The 26,493-nt window shown below is 41.4% G+C and overlaps 1 protein-coding gene across 1 annotated transcript in view; it reads left to right on the plus strand.

Annotated features, from left to right (window-relative positions):
- Window positions 1-26,493, plus strand: part of PCNX2 (pecanex 2) — a 306,992-nt gene that overhangs the window by 146,314 nt on the left and 134,185 nt on the right. The window contains exons 20-21 of the mRNA XM_068982673.1: window positions 17,056-17,197; window positions 21,456-21,633. Of these exons, the coding sequence (XP_068838774.1) occupies window positions 17,056-17,197; window positions 21,456-21,633 (320 nt within the window). The remainder of the gene's footprint in view (window positions 1-17,055; window positions 17,198-21,455; window positions 21,634-26,493) is intronic.

The raw sequence follows: 26,493 nt of genomic DNA on the forward strand, positions 1-26,493 counted from the left end.
TGTGTCTCTTTTGCTATCTCGCATACAGGGTTATTGTTACAATCTTTCTAAATTCCATATATATGCGTTAGTATACTATATTGGTGTTTTTCTTTCTGGCTTACTTCACTCTGTATAATAGGCTCCAGAATCATTTAGATATTTTAAATCTGAATGATCTTTTCAGTACAAGGTTCAAGAGCGAGAAAGGAGAGTGTGTTTATATGTTGATGTCCCCTCTTGGAGGACTGAGTGGGTGGGCAGCTCTGGGCCTCTGTCCTTTACGATAGGTGGAAGACGTTCCCCTTGGTACCATGGGCTTCAACAGAGGCTTGGTGGATATGCCTCACTTGCCTACATTAGCTGTTTATAATCTACCTGAAATCTAGCCAAGAGTAATAGATTTAACAAATCAGGCTCGTAATGAAAAACAGATTGCATTTCAAAATTGTGTGTTGGAAGGAAAATCCAAATACTTAAAATATGTTAGTATGAATGTATTGAAGACCCTTTACCCATTTTGATGTCATCCACAGCGTGTTTTCTTGCTTTCCCCTCCTGGCTGCCTTCCTGCCTTTTAGGAATTTCATCCTTTATTCCTTCTACTAGCCAGAAAACATGCATAGGAAATTCAAGCTGATCATATACCTTTAATGTGAGAATATGTCAAATCTTCTTTCTCATATGATCACAGAATATTTTGGAAAAGCAAAGCAGGGCTGGTAGTACTGTGGGTACCACTGTGATCCCTGGTCCTACAGTAGACATAGCTAACAGAGAACAGTCCTAAAATGGGCCAGTGGCAGACTTTACCAATCAGTTGGAATTGGCATGGGAGACAAGGCCTGAGTGTTGTGCGTGTCTTGAAGTTTATATAATACTATGCCACCACTTTACTGGGAGGAGACTGACACCCAGAGATGTCAAGGGATGTTGACCCAGGTCCCACTAAGTTTGTGGCCAGTGAATGATCAGAACACAGGTGATCTCAGTCCCTCTGGTCGTATACTATTTCTGCTACCCATATTGCTCTCAGTGCGCTGGGAAGATGGTGTGCCAAAAAACACACAAAAAAGCAAATAACAACAAAAACAACAACCAGTAGAAGGCTCAGACCCTGAGTGAGGAGGTTATAGTTAACTTCATGTCCATTGGTTGTATGCGTGCTCAGTCGTGTCTGACTCTTTGTCTTTGTGACCTGTGAACTGCAGCCCGCCAGGCTCCTCTGTCCATGGAATTTTTCCAGGCAAGAATACTGCAGTGGGTTGCCATTTCCTTCTTCAAGGGATCTTCCTGACCCAGAGATCAAACCTGCGTCTCTTACATCTCTTGCATTGCCAGGCGGGTTCTTTACCACTGAGCTATCTGGGAAGCCCGACTGGCATGCCCGTTCATTAAGCTGTTCTAACTGGTTGGTTCTGTGTATTAAATGGAAATAAATGAGATTTTTAAATTAAATGTTGGATTAGGATCTGGAGCATCGTAGGTATTTAATAATATTGATTGAATGAATGAATGACTGATTGGTGCTTTGTAAATTCACTGAAGAAAGAGTTCCCCACAGACAGAAAAACCCCAGAGGTAAAGGCTTGTTTGAAGGACTCTAGTCTGTGTGTATAATAAGATGCATACACAGAGACTCATCCGGCTGTAAAATATGGTTGCAGGAAAAGCTTAAGCTGTAACTTTTGGATACATTAGAATAAATGGATGAAAGATTATAGAAATCATTAAAATATCAATATAAAAATCTCATTTGCATTGTAATTTAACCAAATTCACTATTATAAAGCTAATTCACAATTGAGTCCTCAGTTTGTAATCCTTAAATGAGATTTACTGTGCATTTTAACAAATCTTGCCTGTTGATTTGCAGATAGACTGGTTTCTCCATGTGGAAGACTTGGTTCTGACAGATGCTGCTTTTTCTAATGTGTTTTTCATTTATGATTCCCTGGTGGCTCAGCTGGTAAAGAATCTACCTGCAGTGCGGGAGACCTAGGTTTGATCCCTATCAATCCCTGGGTTGGAAAGATCCCCTGGAGAAGGGAATGGCTGCCCACTCCAGTATTCTGGCCCGGAGAATTCCATGGACTATCCATGGGATCTCAAAGAGTCAGACATGACTGAGTGACTTTCACTTCACTCATACATACTGTTAAAAGCCAAATAGGACAAGTTGTGATGAAAAGCAGCAGTCCCTGGTCAACTTTTTCCTGTATGATTCCTCCTTACTTTTTACTCTAGGTCTTTCTTCTGGTATTTACCATAATTCTTCCGAATAATGTGCATGTTCTTATCTTTCTTGATATTTCAGATTTGCCAGTCTGACTTTCTGTTATGAATAATAAAGATCTCAATCTCTTCTCTTTCCTCATGTATGAACATTTTACCCTATGCCTTCCTCCTAATATGATTTTTGTTGAACATATATTCTGTTTTTTCCCTAATCATATATATGTATGTCATATAGAAAGTCTAATTGCTCATGTCTAGTTCAGTAGTGTACCATGCTTGCATTTCCTTTCTTGTTTAGATTGCTGTTTCTGCATCTCCTAGCCTTTCCAATTTCTGTTCTGTTTTTGCATCTCCTAGCGTTTCCAATAACTATGTAAAATATCTCTCTATGAAACTTTCCACACAGGCGAACTTGAAAAATACTCTGTTAGTTCCATCCTTTCCCAGACTAGCTCTGGAACCTGTTTCAGTGTTCCTTGTTTATTCCCTTTGAACGAAACACATCCTCTGGTTGCTTCAGGGAAAGGGTGCATGATAGGGAAATGTTTTGAGACTTCATCTATCTCAAAGTGTTTTCAGTCTACTTTGCACTTAACGGAGAGCTTGGAGTGTGTAGCTTGTGAGGGGGTAAGCACTTCTTTCGGAATCCTAAGCTAATGTCCCATTATTTTCTATCTCCTGTTGCTGCTGGCGAAAAGTCTGATGTCTTCCCGGCTCCTGGTCCTTTATCTGTGACCAGATGTTACTGTGCAGGAAGCTTTTGGAAAGTTTAGGAGGGAATGCAACTGTCATGGCCCAGAGAACAGGCTCTGAAAGAGGCAAGGCTCAGATCCTGTCTCTGTCCCTATTAGTGGGGCTTAACTTTTGTGATTCATCTATAATTATGGGTTCTTACAAGATTTATTGGGGGATGAAATGAATCAAGGCCATACATGTAGAGAGCATTTGGCAAGGTCCTTGTGAGCCAGACTGCACTCAGCAAGTACATTCTGCATTCAGTCATTTTACACCTTGTTTTGTGCCTCATTTCACCCATTGTGCTATAAGCTGGTGACCCTTTATGATCTGGATAGACATGTTGTGAAATTTTTGCCGGCAGGTGATAGTACTACTAATATGACCTAGCTTACAGAATTTCCATCTTTTGAAATGTATATAGTGCTAGAGGAAAGAATAAGGCGTGTCTGATTTTACAACCTAAAGGCTGTACTGGGGTCTATGGGACGGTCTCATCTTCATGTGTGTGATGAGGAAACACCATGGTTCTGGAAAGAAGGATGTATCCTTACCCCCTTTGTCTCTCTACATAAAGAGATGCTAGCATCAAGAGATAGAGACCTAGGAAACCCTCCAATGCCTCTTTAAGTCAAAGTGACTCAGATGAACCAGTGCCAGGTGAGAAGCAGTCTCATTTGTTACGATGCTTCTGAAAGAGTGTTACAAATGCCAAAGAAGTAGCTAGGGCTGATGTGTCAGAAACTAACCTGCCAGCTGGCAGCCTGCCTTATGTGTTGCCAGTGTTCTTACTATTTTCATGCACCTTCTCCTCCCCTCCTCTTCTTTCCCTTCTTGCCTGGCTCTGCTTCCTCTGCTCTCATCTTCTGACCCATCTCCTCCTGGTCGACTGGGGAACTTACCTTCCTGTGTCAGTCTGCGCATGCTGGAGGGGGCTGCTGGCAGTGAAACCAGGCTTACACAGCAGCAGGAAGACAGACAAGTGGAATCCAGTGTTCATTGCTCACAGGGGAGCGAGGCAGAGGGAGTCCTGGAGAAGCACAGGCCAACCCCAGACAGCATTAAGAGACAAAAGATTTGGGGACAGAGTTCAGCCATCAGCTGCCAACCTCAGACTCCCACTCCTTCTCCAGCAAGCCATGGAATTTTTATCAGGTGCCCCCTGGGGTTCTCTTAGACTGCTGATAAATTTAAAACAATGCAGAAGTAACGTAATTGGGGAAAGATTAAAAGAAAAAACTAACATTGAAAATTAGGCAGTCTTTTTCTTTGGCTGCACCGTGAGGCATGTGGGATCTTAGTTCCCTGACCAAGGATCGAACCCCTGCCCCTGGCATGGAAGTGTGAAGTCTTAACCAGTGGACCACCAGGGAAGTCCCTGTAAGCCTTACTGTGCTGGATTTGATGTATGCGGGATGGCACTGTAGCAGCTTTGAGCTCTCTGAGCCGAGCGTGCATGGGAAGGCAGGCCTGAAAGAAGGAGGAACGATGCCAGTTCCCAGCTAGAGTAGGTGAGGCCCCTGTGATGGGGGCTGACTCATGCGTCAGCCCCCTGCCATGCGTCTGTTGGGATCTTATCTAAAATCACATAACCCTCGTGGCACTTTATGATACTATAATTGATGTAGATGCCTGTGGAAAAATAGAATTAGGGTTTTAAAATAATCTTGTCATTGAAATAACATATACATGACACTTTACTTGAGGGGAGGAATTCTGATTTTGTAAATTTGTCATTCATCAAGTACCTGCTACGTACTAGGTGCTGTGCTGGGTGTTGATGATACAAAAATGGAAAAGAGCATAATCCTTGCTCTTGGCAAGATGGTTGTTCTCACGAGAAGTGTCTTCCTTCAGTGCCCATGGTGAGAACATCTGAAAGTTTCTCTTAATCCTTTTTTTGTGAACATTTTGACCTAACCATCTTTAGGTGAAAAATTGATAAATGATTGACTAGTATTTTTAGTTTTAAATAGTATGGGTTAATATTAGTAGAGGACCTTTCTACCAAGAAGGGAGAGTACATTATTTTCCGAGTCTCCCAAGAATTTCTCCATCCCTTTGAGGAGATGTGAAGAATATATTTTTAATCCCCACTGAATTGATGAAAAAAAAAAAGTCAGTGGGATGGTTTTGGGGAAATGAGCTAAACATTTAAAAAAATTGAATTAGACTCTGTATGAAATGAAAATCCAGATGGATTAAAGATTTAAATTGTTTTAAAGAAAGAAAAGAACCAGAATAGCACTGTAAAAAATATAGGTCAAGTTATATAATCTTAGTTAGGGAAAGAGAAAAATAATTTTTCAAACATGATTCCAAACTCAAAAATTGCCAAACAACTAAAAAATTGTATTCCTTGAAATATATGAGCTTTATTATTGTGATTCCTGAACGTTCCCACCTTGTATTTCTCTAAGATGTTTACCATGATATTGAACCTGATAATAGTTATTAAGCAGTTCAAACATATTTATAGACACTGTCACATGCCAAGGACCATGTGAATGCTGATGAAGCACTTGGGAGCAAGGCCAGCATGATCTCATCCCAGGACAAAAGAAAGGGGGAACACTTTGGCCAGGAGGACATCCTGAACTCCTATAAGGCAGGCAGTGCCTCACCATGGAAACCCCCGCTTCTTGAACTTTGTTCTGTTGAGTGTCTGCCTTTGTTATTTATGTCAATGATCAGTGATGTTGCCTGAATCTCCTGAGTGGCTCCTATGAACAGAGCGCAGTGCTAACTGTCAAATATGAGGAAGAAAGACAGCCCTGGACCCCTAGCTGTACTAAAGAGATGACCATTCATCACACAGATGAATATGTTTGTAAGATGTTTAAAGTCCAGTGAAGGAAAAGTATAGGGGGCTAGGAGGGAGTTAGAAAGGGATCTTAATTTAGATTTGAGGGGAAAAGAAAGGCTTCTTTGAGAAAGTGCAACTAATTAAAGCCTGAAAGATAATGAGGGGGTTAGCCCTCAAAATGGGGGAGACAAAGCCACGGGCTCACTTTGTTTTTTGTTTTTTTTTTTAGAAGATTTTTCTTTATTTATGGAGATAAGTAGGAATGGAAATCTTTCTTTTCATTAAAACACACATTCATAATTATATTTTTTAAAATATTTGAGAAAGAAGAAAGATCATTCATAACCTCACCAAGGTATAACTGCTTTCATTTCTTTCTTCTTTTCCATCCCTGATCATGGCACATACAATTTTACACTGAAATAACAGCATTTATAGCAGAAATATAATTGTATATTCCTTTACATCTGACACTGTTTAATAAATGTTTTCATAGCTCTGTGTGGTCCTCACAATTGTCATTATAACCAGTTATCTCAATTATGGAAATTTGCCCCACAAATAACTCAATGGAAACAAAAGCCTAAATGAAGACAAATATTAATTCTAGTATTTTATCTAAGTGTAAGGAAATATACTTGAAAGAACCCAATGAACCCAACAAATAGGAATGAAAGTAACTCCTAGTATCCCAGTTTACTAAAATACAGGCTCACTTTGAATTGGTGTATTTGTGAATGGGAAGGTTGTGATGACCTTGGGTTTATCTGAAACAGAATTTTAGGCTCTGAGTGGTGGGGTGGTGTGATTTGCTTGACATTTAAGAATGATGACTCGATTCCTGCTACTGATTTGGGTAGTTAAAGCTGTTTTTTAAGAGAATGAACCTTGACATGTATACATTTTAGTAGTAAGGACTTGGCCCAGCAAGAAAGATGAAAGTGAGCAATACTCATAGGAAAAGCAGTGGCTTATAATAAGGGGGCACAACCAGCTGGGGTGCAGTGAATCTATTTTGCAGGGCCTCTCTGCCTTACATGCCTTGGTGTGACCAGGCAAGTTGAACCCGAGGTGCACCCCTATTGAAATGTTTATAAATATGTCGCTACAAAGCAGGAAGTCTCATGTTCGTGAAGCTTGTTAGTCATAATTCAAGATTTGAATTGGAACAAATTGTCTTCCTTTTATCTTTTATCCTAAAGATAAAAACATCCTGAGGATTTTTTAAGTTAACTTTAAATTATTAAGAAGCTCTAGTGTTAGTAGCATAAACATCTAAATAAAACACAACCTGAAAAGCATTCAGTCAAGATAAGTCACATGTAAATTTGTAAGTGGTAGAGTTAGTTTGCATTCTTTTTTCTCAAGGGCCTAATATTTCAGGGAAAAGAGAAATAATATTGTTAAAGAAATATCTTTTTATAGTCTCTTTGCGTATTCGGAACATTACAGAAAGGCAGTTATAAACTATCATTGCAAAGATTTTCTTTTTAACTTGACTTTGTCTGAATACTGAGACAATCTGGGGACTTGAACGTATTTATCATGTTACTGCCTTTGTAAGCTTTTCGTCTTATTAGTTTTTCATGGCCACTCTCATAATGAAGGATTAACCTTAATCTTTCAGAATTCAGAATTCTGGATTGCACTTGTGTTTCACCTTTCTCCTACATTATTATTCATGTTTATATTTGCTTCCCTTCTACTTCCAAATAGAAACATCCAGTACATTTACCTGTTAAACACTTTCTACAATCTAGAGATTGTAGCATTTCATTGGAATAATTGACTGAGCTTGGTAGAAGGATTCTAGAGATATATAAGAATGAGCATGAAATTGATTTGCCTTCAATTCAGTTTCAATGTGCAGTAGTAGCAGAGCTTGAAGTCAGGAGTATGGCGTTGGTGACCTCTGGGATCCACTATCTACTGTGTCCTTCCTAGATGTTTATTTGAACTCCCTTTCCACATCCTTTTCCATTCCCGCTTTGACTAGATGTTATACTGAATACCAACCATGGACCCCCTGCCTTGGGGTGAATCATCACTTAAAATGTTTTCCTCTTTACCTGTAGTATGTATACCCACGCTTGCTGGTGTATGCAGACAGTGTGAAGTGTATTCACAGTCCCTGCAACTAGAGATTCAGAATTAATCAGGGGGAGGCATGTGGAGCTTCTGTGTCACATTGAGATGTCAGCTGTTGTCACTTTCAATTCCCTGGCAGCACCTCAGGTAGTAAGCTAGAGCTGAATTATGCAGTGCAACCAGTCTTTTTTTTTTTGACTCTAGGGGTGCTGTTAAATAGTAAAGGTTTTTGCAACTTACGAATGAATTGATTTCTAGTCCTCTTGAAGTTCTTTTTATCCTATTTTGCAGCTATCATCTTACTTCTAAGTAGAGACCCAGTTATTAAAGACCTGGAGCCTTACCTGTTCCTATATGTTATTTTGGCCCTATTGAATGCTAGCCCTACAAGCTTGCTGTTCTAAAGGCAGACAGCAGACTAGCGCTTACAATCCAAGGCTTTTACGGCCTGACTCTCTTAGCTCCATGCCTTACAGTCTTGTCTTTGATGTAGTTTCACACATATGCACAGAGGGTTAATATCTTACTAAATAAGTACTTCTGCTCTCAAATATTTGGAAAGACATGGATGATGAATTTGGAGCTTATTGGTGATTTCTATATGATTTGATATTCATTGCTTTGTGTGTTTCTGGAATTCTGTGGCAAGCCCATATTTGTTATCATTATCTGCAGTAAATCCTTGCGCACTGCAATGGGATTGCCTGCCTACACTCAATCAGCTTTATGCCCACTTACTGGAATATATCATTTACTGAAATTAAATGTGACAAGCATTTGAAAATCCAGATCATACTCCCCCATCCACGTGGCATCCAGGTCACTCTTGGGTGATGAGCCACTGAAACACTTCTTTTGATTCAGATATTTTTCTAACTGCACTGCAGGATGAGGTTGGCTTATATTTCCCTTAATTTACATATTTTTGCAGAAATCTAGCTAAGGTTGTCATGTTTCTCTGAGTTGGTGACAAATATTGATAGAACTCTGTAAATGTATTTTTATAAGCAAGCTGAATTGCATTTGATGTGATGGCCTCAATCTGACATTGCTGATGTCTTATAAATTGAGCAATCAGAAAAAATAATTTTGTATAGAAGGAAACCTAGCCCTAATTGATTATACTTTATAAGAGATTAAAATAGGAAATGTTGTTTAATATGTTATTGTTAGACAGCTTTTTGTTTTTGTAATCAAAAAGGCAATTTCAAGAGGCTGCTTTTATTTAAAAAAACAAAAAACAAAAAACCCTCTTTTCATTTTAAATATTCAGAGTTGCCCCCAACCACCAAAACAAGATGATAAATGAACATTTATTGAACCTTAACTCTAGGCCAGGCATTATGCTAGGTGCTTGAAATACTGAACTGATTAAGACATAGCACCCACTCTTGACAAACTCACAGTCTAATGGGAAGATTAGTATATTTAAATGAATATTTACTCTGGTATGACAGGTACTATAATTGTAAAAGTCACAGTGTACAGTAATGGCTCCAAGAAATAACATATCTTGCTTCAAAACCAAAGGTAATACACAGAGTGCAAGCAGAAAGTGGGGTGCATAGTTTATAAAGAATTTTAAAATAGTACCAAATCCAGTTAAAAGTTGGACTCTGTTTTGCTGTCATTATGCTGACAGTTCTAAGCAGTGTTAGTGATAAAGCCTCTTTCTACTGGGATGGACTTCAAATGCCCTGCCCTTGGCCACCACTGGTGGTGACTGTATTGGGAGTGGCGAGGAGTTGAGGAGGGGGCCAAGAAAAGCTCCAGATGGCAAGGTGACATATTTCGTAAAAAAATGAGGAATTTCTCAAGTAGGAAATTCGGAAGGATATTCCAAGAAGGCACCAAGCACATATATAAAGACATATAAAACAGCATGCTTGACTGCAGTGCAGGGGAAATAGCAGTCATTTTCAATAGATGGTGATGACCCATTAGATATCCATATGGGAAAAATATCAGTCTCAACCACCGTCTTAGTAAGATAGTGTATTATACACAATAACCAGTTCTAAATAGCATGCGGATCTAAATGTAAAATTTAAAACAATTATAGTTTTAGAGGAAAGTAGAAGGCAGTCATGGCCTTTGTCTTTTGAACAGAACACAAAAATCTTCAAAAGGAAAAATAGATAAGAGCTTGGAGCATGTTAAAACTAAGTATTTCTCTTTTATAAGAGATACTATTCAGTTCAGTTCAGTTCAGTCGCTCAGTCGTGTCTGACTCTTTGCAACCCCATGAACCACAGCACACCAGGCCTCCCTGTCCATCACTATCTCCTGGAGTTCACTCAAACTCATGTCCATCGAATTGGTGATGCCATCCAGCCATCTCATCCTCTGTCGTCCCCTTTTCCTCCTGCCCCCAATCCCTCCCAGCATCAGAGTTTTTCCAATGAGTCAACTCTTCGCATGAGGTGACCAAAGTACTGGAGTTTCAGCTTCAGCATCATTCCCTCCAAAGAACACCCAGGGCTGATCTCCTTCAGAATGGACTGGTTGGATCTCCTTGCAGTCCAAGGGACTCTCAAGAGTCTTCTCCAAGACCACAGTTCAAAAGCATCAATTCTTTGGTGCTCAGCTTTCTTCACAGTCCAACTCTCACATCCATACATGACCACTGGAAAAACCATAGCCTTGACTAGACGGACCTATTATATACTGTGCAGCTTACATATTCATTTTGTTTTGTATCGTCCGTACTAGAATGTAAGTTCCATCAGGGCAGAGATTTTGTACTGTTTTGGATGCTCATTACGCGATAAGAAAGTATCGGGCATAGAGTTGTCTGTCTCATTTGTGGAATGAATGAACGGTGGAGTAGGGAGGAGTAGGTTTAGGTGAGAGCATGAAATGAAAACCTTTGCTAAGATGTTTATTAGACATTTCAAGTATCTTTAAAAGATAGTTGGATACACTGGTTTGAAGCCCAGAAAAGAGGCCCATGCATAGAGATATATTTTTAGTAGTCAACAACATATTGACAATAGATGTTTAAGGCCATGGAACTGGATAAGATCATGTAGGGAATTACTAGAAGTATGGGGTAATAAACTGGATCAGATACTGCTGGGAGGTTGAGTAAGGTGAGGACTGAGGCTGATCATTGGATAGCAATGTGAGGTCCTTAAAAAAGCAATTTCATGACTCGGTTGGAATGAGACTCTGAATGGAGTGAACTCAGAAGATAGAAGGACTTAAGTTGTGGAGAAAGTGAGTGTAGTCAATTGTTTTTTCCCAGAAATTATTACAAAGGGGTGCAAAGAAATAGGGAGGTATCTGGAAAATATCCAGCATCTGGAAGGAAAATGGTCAAGGGAGGGTGTCTTTTTTTAGGACTAAAGATATTACAATGTGTTTATATTTTGATGAGGATGATTCAGTACAGAGAGAATAAGTAGGAGAATGGTCCTGCACAGAGAAAGGTCCTTATGTAGGTAAGGGGTAATGGCATCCAGTGCACACAAATGATGGGGTTTGGAAAGAGAGAGTTCATTTTGATAATAGACAGTTATAGTTTTTTTTAAGGCTAAGAGATTGCATATATGAACAGTGAAACTAGAAAGGAAGAGATAGGTAAGAAGCACATAGACTCAACATAGTCTAGTCCTGTATAGAGGAAGAAATAGAACTGTGATTCTCAAACCCTAACACATATCAGAACCACTTGCAGGGTTTGTGAAACGTGGATTACTGGACCCAGCCTGTAGGTTTCTGACTCAGCTGGTCCAGGATTGCATCTGAGAATCTGCATCTTTAACAAGCTTCCTGGGGATGCTGCTGCTGCTGGTACCTGTTTCTCAGTACTGTGGGGGGTATGGAGACCAGCAGCATCGGCATCCCCTGGCAGTTTGTTAGAAATGCAGGGTGTCTGGCTCCACTCTGGACCTATTGGATCGGATTATGCCTTTTAACAAGTAGTTTATTTGCATGTCCAAGTTTGAGAATCGTCGTTCTAGGACAATATTTTTCAGCCTTGTCCTCAAGTGATTCCAACATGCAACTGTGATTGAGAACAACCGAGTCAGGGTGACCCCACAGTATACTGCCTGCATGACTAAGCAAATACATGTGTCATTAAATAAGATAAAGAGTTCATGAGGAGGAACGGGGGTACGGAGGTTGACTGAGTTCATGCTGTATTTGAAGAGTGTTTTCAGGACATCAGATGAAGCTATTCAGTTGAGTATCTAGAGCTAGGAAACACCAGAAGAGAGATGGAAGACTGCGTTACAGATCTGAGCATCATCAGCATGGAAGTAGTAATTAACATTAGGGATGTGAAGGCGATCAGCCCAAGAAAATGAGAAAAATGGCAAAGAAGTCCAAGGAAGGCAATTGACCAAGGAGAGAAGAAGAGGCGCCTGCAAAGAAAGTGGGAACAGTAAAAAAGTTTGAGCACAAGCAGGATTTGGGCTTCCCGGGTGACTCAGTGTAAAGAATCCGCCTGCCAGTGCAGGAGGCCTGGGTTCGATCCTTGGATGGGGAAGACACCCTAAAGAAGGAAATGGCAGCCAGCTCCAGTATTCTTGCCTGGAAAATCCCATGGACAGAGGAGCCTGGAACACCATAGTCCATGGGGTTGCCGAAGAGTCCAACACGACTTCGTGACTAACCAACAGCAACAGGAATTGGCAAGGCAGGGAAGCTAAGGTGAGGGTTGTAGAAAGAAGGAAAAATCAATGATGTTTTATATCTCAGAAAATTTTAACTCCAGTAAGATAGACTGAGAAGCATCAGTTATCCATCTTTTGGGTGCTCACAAATGGCCTTGCCATGGGCAGTTCTGGGCAAAGGTAGCTGCAAACCCCTCGTGCAAAAGTTTCACCAGGAAACAGGAGACAAGGAACTGGGATTGTCAGACATTACCAGCCTTTCCAAAAAGCTTGACTATGCCAAAAAGGACAGAGTGATGAGCCACTAGAAGGAGATGCTGGGGAAGGCAAGTTTTCAACTTGGCCAAGACCAGAATCTTGCCACTGGCCATTGAGAAAGAGCCACTGGTTAGTAAAGAGGGAACCAAGGTGTCAGGAATAATGGGGTCCAGGGCATCTGTGGGGTTACCCTTAGGAGGAGCAAGAAGGTGGGTGTGAATACAGATAAATTTGTAGTTGAGGGGTTTGGATGTGGGGGAATTTATTCCTAATAGCTTCAATTTTCTCTAGGAAGTAGGGGTCAAAGTCATTTGCTAGGAAAGAGTTGAGGAGGGATCTTGGAGATTTATTGTCCTTATTTTTCATGTACTTTCACAAAAGACAAACACCTTTCTATCTACATGTAAAATATATAATATACCTGTGTGTGTGTGTTAGTTGCTGAGTTGTGGCTGACTCTTTGCGACCCCATGGACTGTAGCCCACCAGGCTCCTCTGTCCATGGGATTCTCCAGGCAAGCATACTGGAGTAGGTAGCCATTTCCCTTCTCCAGGGGCTCTTCCCCACCCAGGGATTGAACCCAGGTCTCCTGCATTACAGGCAGATGTTTTACTGTCTTTAGCTACTAGGGAAGCCAATTATATATCCTAAACCTCATTCCTTAATAATTAACCCATTTCCAAACCCTGACCAGAAAACATTTTGCATTGACCGTTAAGAATATTCAAAGTTGAATTATTTCCAAATATTCTTATTCTTGAACTATTTTTCCTTTAACACTTCCTCCCTGTTTCATTTATAACTAAAATTTGCCCCTAATTTGATAATTTCTCATTGTATCTCTCTTCTGCTTGTTAAGCTGATCACTGGGGTATTTATTCTTGCTGGTTCCCATGCGATAAAGTGCTTACTCTGTCCATTCTCACCATGCCCATCTCATTCGAATTAATTATTTTCAAGCAAGATTTCTGAATGCCAAACCTCTTCTCATAATCTCAATCACGTGAAGAAAGCCTTTGTGTTTTTGAGTTATAAATGTATATATTCTTATATGGAATTTAAACCACATAAAGGAAGAAGTAGAAAATCGCTTCCCAATTGTGTGCGTGTGTGTGTGTGTGTTGCTCTCTGTGCCCATCACATAAAGTCCCAGTGAAGTCGGCTGGGAATGCTAATCTGTCTCTAATCCTGGAAAGAAACCTGGAGGGAACGGCTCATTTTATGTCCCTGCTGTGTCACTCTGTACAGGGTGTGTCCGCTGTTTCTCTTTGATCTTTGTGTCCTCCAAACAGCATAAAACCTACCAGGCTCTGTTGGTTTTTCATTATAAACTATTGGGGTGTAAGTTTTTTAATTTATAAATTGTTGAAGGAGGATATGATTCCAGAAGTTTGATGGGGTCCCCTTCCCTCTTGGCAGATTTAGGCTTTGAGTCCTGACATGTCTGGCCCATTTGCCCAGCTTTAATGGTGGGCTGGGCTCTACCCCAGCCTCTCAGTTACTAGCAGACAGAGATCTGCGGGGTGGGGTGGTAAGATGGGCCCACCTGAGGATCTAAACCTACTGTGCACTCCCCATGGAGAAGGAAAGCCGAGGAGGGCAGGGGTGCAGTGTTTTCCGATCCCCAATCCTACGACCTAAGGAGGTTTGTGCTCTGACCAGTTGGACCATCCACTTCTCCCCAGAGAGAAGGGTGGGCAGAGATGGGTAAGAGGCACTGCATTTACCCTATCATGGGCAGGAGAGCTGACTTCTTCACTGTGCGTAGTAGGAAGGATGAACAGAACATACAAAACTGAGGCTTAGAAAGATGAAGGCAGCTGTTCATGAGCACACAGTACTGGTTGGTACAGTCTGAATGCAAACCCAGATTCAGTTCAGTTCAGTTCAGTTCAGTCACTCAGTCATGTCTGATTCTTTGCAACCCCGTGAACCACAGCACGCCAGGCCTCCCTGTCCACCAACTCCCAGAGTCCACCCAAACCCGTGTCCATAGGTCGGTGATGCCATCCAGCCAGCTCATCCTCTGTTATCCGCTTCTACTGCCCTCAATCTTTCCCAGCATCAGGGTCTTTTCAAATGAGTCAGCTCTTCGCATCAGGTGGCCAAAGTATTGGAGTTTCAGCTTCAACATCAGTCCTTCCAATGAACACCCAGGACTAATCTCCTTTAGGATGGACTGGCCAGATCTCCTTGCAGTCCAAGGGACTGTCAAAAGTCTTCTCCAACACCACACTTCAAAAGCATCAATTCTTCAGCACTCAGCTTTCTTCACAGTCCAACTGTCACATCCATACGTGACCACTGGAAAAACCATAGCCTTGACTAGACGGACCTTTGTGGCAAAGTAATGTCTCTGCTTTTGAATATGCTGTCTAGCTTGGTCAAAACTTTCCTTCCAAGGAGTAAGCGTTTTTTTTAATTTCATGGCTGCAGTCACCATCTGCAGTGATTTTGGAGCCCCAAAAAATAAAGTCTGCCACTGTTTCCACTGTTTCCCCATCTATTTCCCATGAAGTGATGGGACCAGATGCCATCATCAGTTTCCTGAATGTTGAGCTTTAACCCAACTTTTTCACTCTCCTCTTTCACTTTCACCAAGAGGCTCTTTAGTTCTTCTTCACTTTCTGCCATAAGGGTGGTGTCATCTGCATATCTGAGGTTATTGATATTTCTCTCAGCAATCTTGATTCCAGCTTGTGCTTCTTCCAGCCCAGCATTTCTCATGATGTACTCTGCATAGAAGTTAAATAAGCAGGGTGACAATATACAGCCTTGACATACTCCTTTTCCTATTTGGAACCAGTCTGTTGTTCCATGTCCAGTTCTAACCATTGCTTCCTGACTTGCATACAGGTTTCCCAAGAGGCAGGTCAGGTGGTCTGGTATACCCATCTCTTTCAGAATTTTCCACAGTTTCTTGTGATCCACACAGTCAAAGGCTTTGGCATAGTCAATAAAACCGAAATAGATGTTTTTCTGGAACTCGCTTGCTTTTTTGATGATCCAGTGGATGTTGGCAATTTGATCTCTGGTTCCTCTGCCTTTTCTAAATCCAGCTTGAACATCTGGAACTTCACAGTTCACGTATTGGTGAAGCCTGGCTTGGAGAATTTTGTGCATTACCTTACTAGCGTGTGAGATGAGTGCAATTGTGTGGTATTTTGAACATTCTTTGGCATTGCCTTTCTTTGGGATTGGAAGGAAAACTGACCTTTTCCAGTCCTGTGGCCACTGCTGAGTTTTCCAAATTTGCTGGCATATTGAGTGCAGCACTTTCACAGCATCATCTTTTAGGATTTGAAACAGCTCAACTGGAATTCCATCACCTCCACTAGCTTCCTAAGGCCCACTTGACTTCACAATCCAGGATGTCTGGCTCTAGGTGAGTGATCACACCATCGTGATTATCTGTGTCATGAAGATCTTTTTTGGTATAGTTCTTCTGTGTATTCTTGCCACCTCTTCTTAATATCTTCTGCTTCTGTTAGGTCCCTACCATTTCTGTCCTTTATTGAGCCCATCTTTGCATGAAATGTTCCCTTGGTATCTCTAATTTTCTTGAAGAGATCTCTAGTCTGTCTCATTCTATTGTTTTCCTCTATTTCTTTGCATTGATTGCTGAGGAAGGCTTTCTTATCTCTCCTTGCTATTCTTTGGAACTCTGTGTTCAAATGGGTATATCTTTCCTTTTCTCCTTTGCTTTGCGCTTCCCTTCTTTTCACAGCTATTTGTAAACCCAGATTGGTATAGCTTAAAACTTTAGCTCTTGTGAAAATGAACCTTACTTCCATAATACTTCCTTCGTTGTGAAGGCTCACAGAAATGTAATACATTCATAGTGACAGGAGATTGGGGATCAGCTTTCTGGTACATATATAGATGGCCAGGGATTTGATTGTGGGTTTATAGATGAAAAAAGAGAGAGCCAAGAAATGAGCCCCGGACTCAGAAGCAACCCTAAGCTTAGGAGGAGACAGGTCCATGAGATCGTTCCCCAAGTCTCTATCCTTCACTTTCTAACCTCCCTCACTCTGAGATGCCTTGATGTGTTGTGACAGCTGATTTCATTGGTCCCAGTAATAACTAATATAGAAAAATCAATTGACTTGAAAAATTGGGAAACTGCCCTATACTGTATATTATTATTTACAAATGATGTAGAAACAAAGCAAAAAGTGCCTGCTTAGAAAGAAAATTGGTCTATCATGTATCTAGAGTTCTGCAGCCTTTGAATGAAAGGAAGGGGTGTATCACTTATTATCACATGTACTTAAGAAAAATAATTTGATCGGTGGCTGTTCTCAGTGGTTTTGTGTTTCTTTCAGATGTTGCCCATTTAATGTGGTTTGAAAGACTCTATGTTTGGCTTCAGTGTTTTGAAAAATACGTCTTGTACCCAGCAATCATTTTGAATGCCCTCACAACGGATGCATTTTCAATAAGCAATTACCGGCGACTTGGTACCCAGTAAGTGGAGAAGTTTATTCACACTATGATTTGAATCACCACGTTTTCAAAATCTAGTGCATTTTCTCTGAACAGGCTGCAGCCAAAGCCAACTTCTGTCTACTAATGATGGGCCAAGTAACAGTAAGCCATGGTGGCCTTTTACTCAAACTTGCCGTGGCTAGATGGTTATTGTAGAAAGACTGGGGTGGAAACAGAGTTAGATCTGCTTGAAGTGATCTTGGAAATAAATTGTCAATAGATTTGAAAATCATCCTGTGGAACCTTGGTCAGAAGCCTTAACGAGATGATGGCAGCACAGTGTGATCCCGGGGTTCCTGGGGTTCTGACGATCATGCCTACAACTCTGAATTGCCTCATGTCATTTCATTTAGCAAAGACTGTATCATTTTGTGCTTTAGGGAGGGGGTAATTAATCACTGTCACTGCTCTCTCTGCATTTATACATTTTAAATACAAGGAGAAGCCGTGTAATTAAAAGAAAAAATGGACCACAAAGAGACTTCATGTCATCAAGATGCTCATGTTTTTGCAAAATGTTTTATTTTAAAATGAACTCTGAATTTACAAATGAAAGTCTACTTGATAATTTATGGATGTGTTTTTCCTACAAAAGGTTGACATTTCTCCCAATCAGTTAATAGAGGAGGAGGATGTACAAGAGATTCCATCTCAGATTTGCTTCTGAGTCATGTTGCTTAAACATTATATGACCATGTCAACCCTTATGTGTAATGCCAAGCAGGCCTACTCTTCCTTTAGGGGTGTGATGAGAACTAATTAATCAGTATTTGTCAAAGATAAAGCAAACTCAGATAAAAGTCGTGTTATTTCTTGGCTGGACCTTGAGTAGAGTCATGGTCACTCAAAGCAGACGCTAAATGAAATGACCCTATAACCTTCCTGTCTTTATCAGACTCTGCTTTCCTTTTAGTCCAGACCTGGTTCGATCAGGCCAGGACAGGAAGTCCATGTGGGTGTGCTAAGTCACTTCAGTCATGTCCGACTCTTTGCAGTCCTATAGACTGTAGCCCTCCAGGCTCCACTGTCCATGGGATTCTACAGGCAAAAATACTGGAGTGGGTTGCCATACCCTCCTCCAGGGGATCTTCCTGACTCAGGGATCAAACCCATGTCTCTTATGTCTCCTGACTTGGCAGGTGGGTTCTTTACCACTAGTGCCACCTGGGAAGCCCAAGAAGTCCATACCATTTGGTATTTAAATGCCTAGACTTTGGATCCAGTGATGAAGATTTAGTCTCACTAGACAGAGAAGGCAGCTGACGCGACTGCAGACCTCTCGGCAGTCTGGGTGGGGCCCCACGCATGAGATAGCCTACATCTAGAACACCCAGCGCTTTGCTAGTGGCAGCTGTTTCCAGTGTGGTACCATTTTGGCTGACCCCACGAGGACATTCTGGGACAGGGTAGATCCTCAATTTCCAGAACAAGGATTCACAGTCAGAACCAAAACAGCCACCCCAGTACCAGTGCTGCCCTGTGATAATCAGCAAAAGCATTTAAAGTTCTCACTTCCCAACATCAGGACTAGGACCTTGGGAGTAAAACCTGCCAGTTGAGACCAAGCAGCTCTGGCTGTTGGTGGAGGATGGATATAAAGATTAGGAATTACGAAGAGTCGAATAAATAATTCGTTGAGAGTCCAGTTTGAAGTAATATTAATCTCTATCCCCTCTCATCTTTTTCAAGACACTAAAGTTAGAAGTGGCACCTTACCTATGTACCTGCAAGTACTCTTAACTCCCAGACGACACCAACAGAATTCTTTTTCTCAGAGCCCAAAGTGATGACTTCTTTATATTCTTGAGGCATCCATCTGAAGATGTAGAAAGTCTCTCTCAAGATTTCAAGCACCCCACTACAGCAGCTGTTCTCAAACAGGGCAGCAGGAGGCCATGTGTCAGTATCTCCTAGAGACCTAGAGACCTGGGTAAGCCCAGCCCACATCCTACCCTCACTGAGAGCCGTGGTACCAGACGGTGAACTCCTCAATGGCAGGCACTGTTTCTTATTCAACTTGTAGTAACAGGAAATGGTAGGAGTATGGACAGATGGGTGGACAATTGAGTGGGGGCTGGTAAATAATGAGTGGGTGCCTCATAGGGTCTTGGTAGGCATCTGCCAGTGTGATTTAAAGGGATGCTTTGCCTCTGTCCCAGACCATTGTTCACTGATCGCTACTTAAGCCTTTATAAAATCTTTAGCTAAGCCTACAACCGTCTGTGAACCATTGGCTGTAACCATTACTATTGCGATGTTAGAAGAGCCGCAAGCATCACTCCTTAAGCTCTCCCTTTTTCTTCACCAGTCGTCATTAATAAATATAAAATGGGTGCTGTCCATTTTAGTCATAGTCATGGAAAACAAAGTTTAGAGTTAACCCTCATCTAGATTTTTGCCTGAATAACCAAGAAAACCCACTCATCTCCTTTGAAAACCAGAGTATCCCTAGCCTTGGGATACCTTGTCTTTGGGTCCCCTCTCCCCAAGAACTTTGGCTCTGTCATAGGGACTCTCATATCCTGGGCTGTTGTCAACGGCAGATGGGTCTCAAGTCCTGTTTTCATACTGCATGTTCATTGTGGTCATTAGTTTCTACTGGAAAAGAAAGGGGTTATGGAGCAGCGCTCAGCCCCGCCGAAGGAATAGAGGTTACTAAACACCTTCCCACTCTCCCCAGATCTGCATGTAATCAGGGCTAGTTTTTCTCAGAAGCCTAATCTAAGCCCACACAGTGCTTTGGCCAGACCTCACTCAGGGACAGGGTAGAATCGATTGCAACACTAGGTCTGAAAGCGTATAAATTATTAGATTGAGGCCAAAGGCCAATGAAAATACTACCATTAGATCTTTTCAATGACAAAAATGACAATTTTGTGCTTGATAGATGCTGAGGCTTAGGAGACATGCTTTTAATGCCCGGATCCTGAAGTATTATTAATGCTGATAAGGGTGTAACTGAGTCACTTTGCTGTACAGCAGAAATTATCACCACATTGTAAATCAACTATATGTTAATAAAATGTTTTAAAAAAGGAAACCTAACTTTTAAGTGCAACTGTTCTCTGGAACATATTTCCACTTCTTTTTCTTTTGAGTTCCCAAATAGGATGTTCAAACTGGAGGGGAATCTGGTTAAAATGTGCCAGACTTTCTTTCAAAAGGACAGACCCCTCAAGGAGGTAGTGGTGTGCTCTTTCTGGCTGTTCTGAGCACTGATCAGTTACCTTCCCATCTCAAGGTGGGTAGATTGTTGACCTTGCCGTCTGCTAGAATTGTGCACATAGCACCTGCCCCCAAAATGGTTAGATAGGTGAATTCAGGAGTTTGGTCCTCACAGCAAAGTCCTGCTATTTCTTTGTGGGTCTGCCTCTGTCCTGTTTCTTAACTCAAAAGGTCTAGGTCGTGGGGGCTTGTGTCATGTTGTTGATTTCATTTTCAGTGGGGAAAAAAAAGATCAGAAAGCTTATGTTTACAAAGACAACACATATGGTGGAAAACATTGGCAATGAATATGTAAAGTAAAAACAGCTTTATTGAGACAGTGGGATTTTTCCTTATTTCAGAATTTTATATTAGCTACTGTTACTCAGACTTTAAAGAATCTGCCTACAATGCAGGAGGCCTGGGTTCGATCCCTGGATCAGGAAGATCCCCTGGAAAAAAGAATGGCAACCCACTCTAGTATTCTTGCCTGGAGAATTTTCTAGACAGAGGAGCCTGGCGGGCTACAGTCCATGGCGTTGCAAAGAGCTGGACACGACTGAGTGACTAACACTTCTCACTGTTACGGCATTGATTCAGTGAGATTTTGTAATTTTTTTAAAGGCTTGCACTGAGCAGATGCTAACAAGGACAACCTGCTCTGCTTTCTTACTTGCCACCAAGCTTTCTGTGGAGCTTGACAATGCGGTAGCTCCTTCAGATAAGCTCCCAGGAAGCTCTGTGCCCTGGATTGCTAAGTTCTGAGCACAGTAGGGAAGCTGCCTCTAGTGGCAGAGTCTGTGTTGGTGAGTCCTTGGGATCCAGTTTCAATCCTAGTGTCTCCGCATGAGATGAGGGACTGAAACTCTGAGACTCAGTTTACTCCTATGTAAAATGAAGATGATAACCTACCGTCTTTGCTTTTTGTAATGTGCATAACTCACAGTAAGCCCTCAAGACGCGTGAGCCATTGTAACTCACCCAGCAGCATGTGGACCACCACTGATTATATCTTTTCTTTCCTTTTCAACAGCTGGGACATTTTTCTGATGGTCATTGCAGGCATGAAGCTGCTGCGGACCTCTTTCTGTAACCCAGTCCACCAGTTTACTCACTTGGGCTTCACAGTGATCTTTTTCCATTTCGACTACAAAGATATTTCAGAGAGTTTCTTACTGGATTTCTTCATGGTGTCCATTTTATTCAGCAAGGCAAGTTAAGCTCTTTTCTTCATTTCAAAATAGAAAAGGCGCATTTCTCACCAAATGCATTAAGAAGTTGAAACATTGTTTTTTAAAAAAAATTATAGCATTAAATTAAATTGAATTACATATGCATGTCACATTCCTGCTGCCATTTGAGGAGTATTCCCCATGAAATGGACGTATGCCATGTTATTTGCCAAAAATCACTAATTAGCATGAATTAGCCTTTTGTGTTGCTGGAAATTTTATGATCTTTGTCTCTGTTAACAATCTCATTGTGGAACTTCCTAGATCTCAAAATGCTTGGAATTAAAAATTAGCAACCAGACTAATTTTCTTTTTTTAAAAAAACTTGGCATTTTGCCTTTGGAGGTAAAGTTGAGACGTGGAACCAGAGAGCTGGGACTCTTGGAGTACTTTCTTTCCCTTAGCTTGTCTCAGGTCAAGATTTCATCTGGTGTCAGTTCACCCATGGGCAGTGGGAAACCCTAATCACAGTTCAGGCAAATATATGGGAATAATACCCAAAGTTTAACAGAGGAAGGTAAGCTCCTTGGAATACTGGTCTGAGTGTATGTGCTCTGAGCACTGTAACAAAGCTGGGATGTAAACAGAAGTTAGGAAAATAATTTGGGAAACTCTTTCCTCACATGCTCCATTTAATATAGCAGGCACGGTTTTCTGCCCTGATGTTGTCCTATTCTCCCTTTTGGTTAATCATTTTTAAATTCTAAGGTTCTTTCCTGAATTTCATTTTGAACCTCTATTGAGTTAGTTCTATTAATTTCTCTACTTATTATCTGTCCTTTCCTTCACCTGGCTTCCTCTTATTCTAAGTGACAAAAATTCAAATATTCCAATTATATCACTTTGGTAGCCCACCTAGTTTCCACATTTTATTCCCAAATTTCAGCTTTGGTCTTTAACCCACAGAAGTTTGTTTTCCATTTGTCTGGGGTCTGTTTTTTGAAAAATTTATTACATTTTTCTGATGATTCAAGTCACAGGCTTCCATAATCTGTTTTTCTCCATTATGTCTAAATGTCCATGATCTCACATAATAAATGTAAAATTGTCTCCTTTGATCTTGAAAGCATTGATAAAGTTGTAAATAATTTTACTACTCATAGAAGTAAGAACTTATTATCAGATGCAACATGGGTTGGAATGGTTTGAATTCCTAACTCTGGCATTATTTATATCTTGACTTGGTAATATTTATATTCTTGCCTGAACCCTAGTTTTATGGAAAATTATAAATAATGATGCCAGTCTCACCAGGTGAAGAGGACTGATTAATGGTAAGTAGAAGAGAAGGTTTTATTTGTTTGAGTTCTATGAGTTTATTGCTACCAACCCGTCTCCCTCCACCCTTCTCATGCACGCGTGCTCAGGCACGTAACCCCATGGACTGCAGCCGCCAGGCTCCTCTGCCCACGGACTTTTCCAGGCAAGAATACTGGAGTGGATTGCCATTTCCTTCTCCGAGAAGAGAAAGGTTTAAATAGCATGTGCTTTCCAAATATGAGGTAGGACTTTTAAAGCCATCTTAAGTAGAAAAAGAAAAGTTACACCCTGCTTAGGACGTGACGGAGTGTGGCTGCTTTTCTGTACTGAACCGTTTGCTTCAGTAGCCTCCTGTATTAGCGCCAGGTGCCAGGTGAACAAGAACTTAGCAGAGAAGGGTGAGCACCTCCTGTAGTAGTCTTCTTAAGTGATTCCACATCTGCAATAAGAACAGGGATTTTCATTTGCTGGGGGGATGGCAGCCTCCCCACTGATCAGCCTGCTGGTCAGTTGAGAGATGGTTACTGCTACGATGCCTGCTGGGGCAGATGTCCAGATCAAGAGGGCTTGCTGGCAGTAGAGGAAGGATTTATGCAGACCTGTTGCTCTTCTTCCTGTCCAGGTGGGCACTTAGTGCCACCCTGTGCATATGATAATGAGGAGGGTGGAGCCTGATGGTACACAGTCTGAAACTATTAATAAATTAATAGTTCTTTACTTAAAAAGCAGAAACAGACTCACAGACTTAATGAACTTGTGATTGCCAGTGGGAAAAGAAGGAGAAAAGATATAGGCAGTTTGGGATTGGCATGTTTAGTTCAGTTCAGTTCATTTCAGTTGCTCAGTCATATCTGACTCTTTGCAACCCCATGAACTGCAGCACGCTAGGCTTCCCTGTCCATCACCAACTCCTGGAGCTTACTCAAACTCATATTCATTGAGTCGGTGATGCCATCCAACCATCTCATCCTCTGTCATCCCCTTCCCCTCCTGCGTTCAATCTTTCCCAGCATCAAGGTCTTTTTAATGAGTTGGCTCTTCCCATCAGGTGGCCAAAATATTGGAGTTTCAGCTTCAGCATCAGTCCTTCCAATGAATATTCAGGACTGATTTACTTTAGGGTGACTGGTTGAATTTCCTTGCCGTCCAAGGGACTCTCAAGAGTCTTCTCCAACACCACAGTTCAAAAGCATCAATTCTTCGGGGCTCAGTTTTCTTCACAGTCCAACTCACATCCATACATGACTACTGGAAAAACCATAGCTTTGACGGATGGACCTTTTTTGGCAAAGTAATGTCTCTGCTTTTGAATATGCTATCTAGGTTGGTCATAACTTTCCTTCCAAGGAGCAAGCATCTTTTAATTTCATGGCTGCAGTTACCATCTGCAGGGGTTTGGGAGCCCAGGAAAATAAAGTCTGTCACTGTTTCTATTGTTTCCCCATCTATTTGACATGAAGTGATGGGACCAGATACCATGATCTTCGTTTTCTGAATGTTGAGCTTTAACCCAACTTTTTCACTCTCCTCTTTCACTTTCATCAAGAGGCTCTTTAGTTCTTCTTCACTTTCTGCCATAAGGGTGGTGTCATCTGCATATCTGAGGTTATTGATATTTCTCTCAGCAATCTTGATTCCAGTTTGTGCTTCATCCAGCCCAGCATTTCTCATGATGTACTCTGCATATAAGTTAAATAAGCAGGGTGACAATATACAGCTTTGATGTACTCCTTTCCCGACTTGAGAACAGTCTGTTGTTCCATGTCCAGTTCTAACTGTTGCTTCTTGACCTGCATACAGATTTCTCAGGAGGCAGGTCAGGTGGTCTGATATTCCCATCTCTTTAAGAATTTTCTACAGTTTGTGGTAATCCACACAGTCAAAGGGTTTGGCATAGTCAATAAAGCAGAAGTAGATGTTTTTCTGGAACGTGCTTGCTTTTTTGATGATCCTCCGGATGTTGGCAATTTGATCTCTGGTTCCTCTGCCTTTTCTAAATCCAGCTTGAACATCTGGAAGTTCACGGTTCACATACTGTTGAAGCCTGGCTTGGAGAATTTTGAGCATTACTTTGCTAGTGTGTGAGATGAGTGCAATTGTGTGGTAGTTTGAGCATTCTTTGGCATTGCCCTTCTTTGGGATTGGAATGAAAACTGACCTTTTCCAGTCCTGTGGCCACTGCTGAGTTTTCCAAATTTGCTGGCATATTGAATGCAGCACTTTCACAGCATCATCTTATAGGATTTGAAAAAGCTTGACTGGAATTCCATCACCTCCACTAGCTTTGTTCGTAGTGATGCTTCCTATGGGATTAACATGCACACTGCTATATTTAAAATGGATAATGAACAAGAACCTACTATATAGCACAAGGAGCTCTCCTTAATGTTATGTGGCAGCCTGGCTGTGAGGGGCGTTGGGGACAGAATGGATACATGTATGTGTATGACTGAGTCCCCTTGCTGTCCATCTGAAACTGTCACAACATTGTTAATTTGCTATACCCTAACATATAATCAAAAGTTAAAAAATAATAAACTCAGTGCTGCAGGCATTTGGGTTCCATTTGCTGTCATCGTTCTGTAGCACCAGTGAAAGCACTAATAATTTCAGAGAGAACCATAGTGACAGTGTTCCCGTCTCCTCTAATTGAGGGAGCCTTAGCAAGTGTAATTTGAATAGTCTGCTTCCAGGCTGGGCATAATAGCAGAGTCCAAAAGAAAAAAGGCAACTGAGACAAAAGCTGGAAGAATCAGCATCCTGAATTAGCAAGTTGGTCCTGAAGCATCCCTAGCTCCATCTGATGCCTGCTCACTCTGTCTTGACAGAGCAGCATATTTTCTGGAATGAGAAATGAGATCTGATTCCCTGGCAAAAAAACATAGCTGAATAAAGGTCTTCACGGTCTTCTTAGAAAGACAGGCCAGTAGAAATTAGTGACAAAACAGTGGCGATGAGGAAGGTCACAGTTAATGCTTCCTGTAAAGATCCTTCCTGCCACCCTCAACTGCTACTTCCTGTTCTTTCTGCACATTTTAAGGTATCTGTAAAAAAACTGTCTATTCACATATTTCCTAGAGTCTTTCTAGAAACCTCCAATATTGTTTTTGCATGGAATACTGCTGTTTAGGAGGATTCATTGCACAATATGAAATTTTTTTTGTTCAGTAGACTCATCAGTGTCTGGCTTATGACACATCCTCTCATTGACCATCGCAAAATCTCTAAGCTCTTTCCCCAGCCCGGCTCCTGTTCTGCTAAATAGCAAAACCGCTGTTAGCCTGGCAGCTCGCCTTGCAGAAGAGCTGCAAGATGAATGTGGAGACCTTGGAAGGGCCTCCAGTTTCCTTGGAAGAAAGGAGCTGTGTGAATATTGGACTTGTTATTATTATCGTAAGTCAGTTGTCCCTAATCTTTAAGGCTTTATGGGGGAGAAAGAAAGATGTGATGTGATTACAGAGAGATGATCTGTGCTACGAGATCAAAGCTCTGGGGTCCAGAGGGTGTAGATAGATGGCTTCCAGAGGGCCTGCCTGCGTGTTACTCTCTCTCTCCTCCAGTCCCCAAATGCCCCCTGAG

This window comes from Capricornis sumatraensis, chromosome 10, assembly GCF_032405125.1.
Source record: "Capricornis sumatraensis isolate serow.1 chromosome 10, serow.2, whole genome shotgun sequence".
In the NCBI taxonomy this organism is placed as follows: domain Eukaryota; kingdom Metazoa; phylum Chordata; class Mammalia; order Artiodactyla; family Bovidae; genus Capricornis; species Capricornis sumatraensis.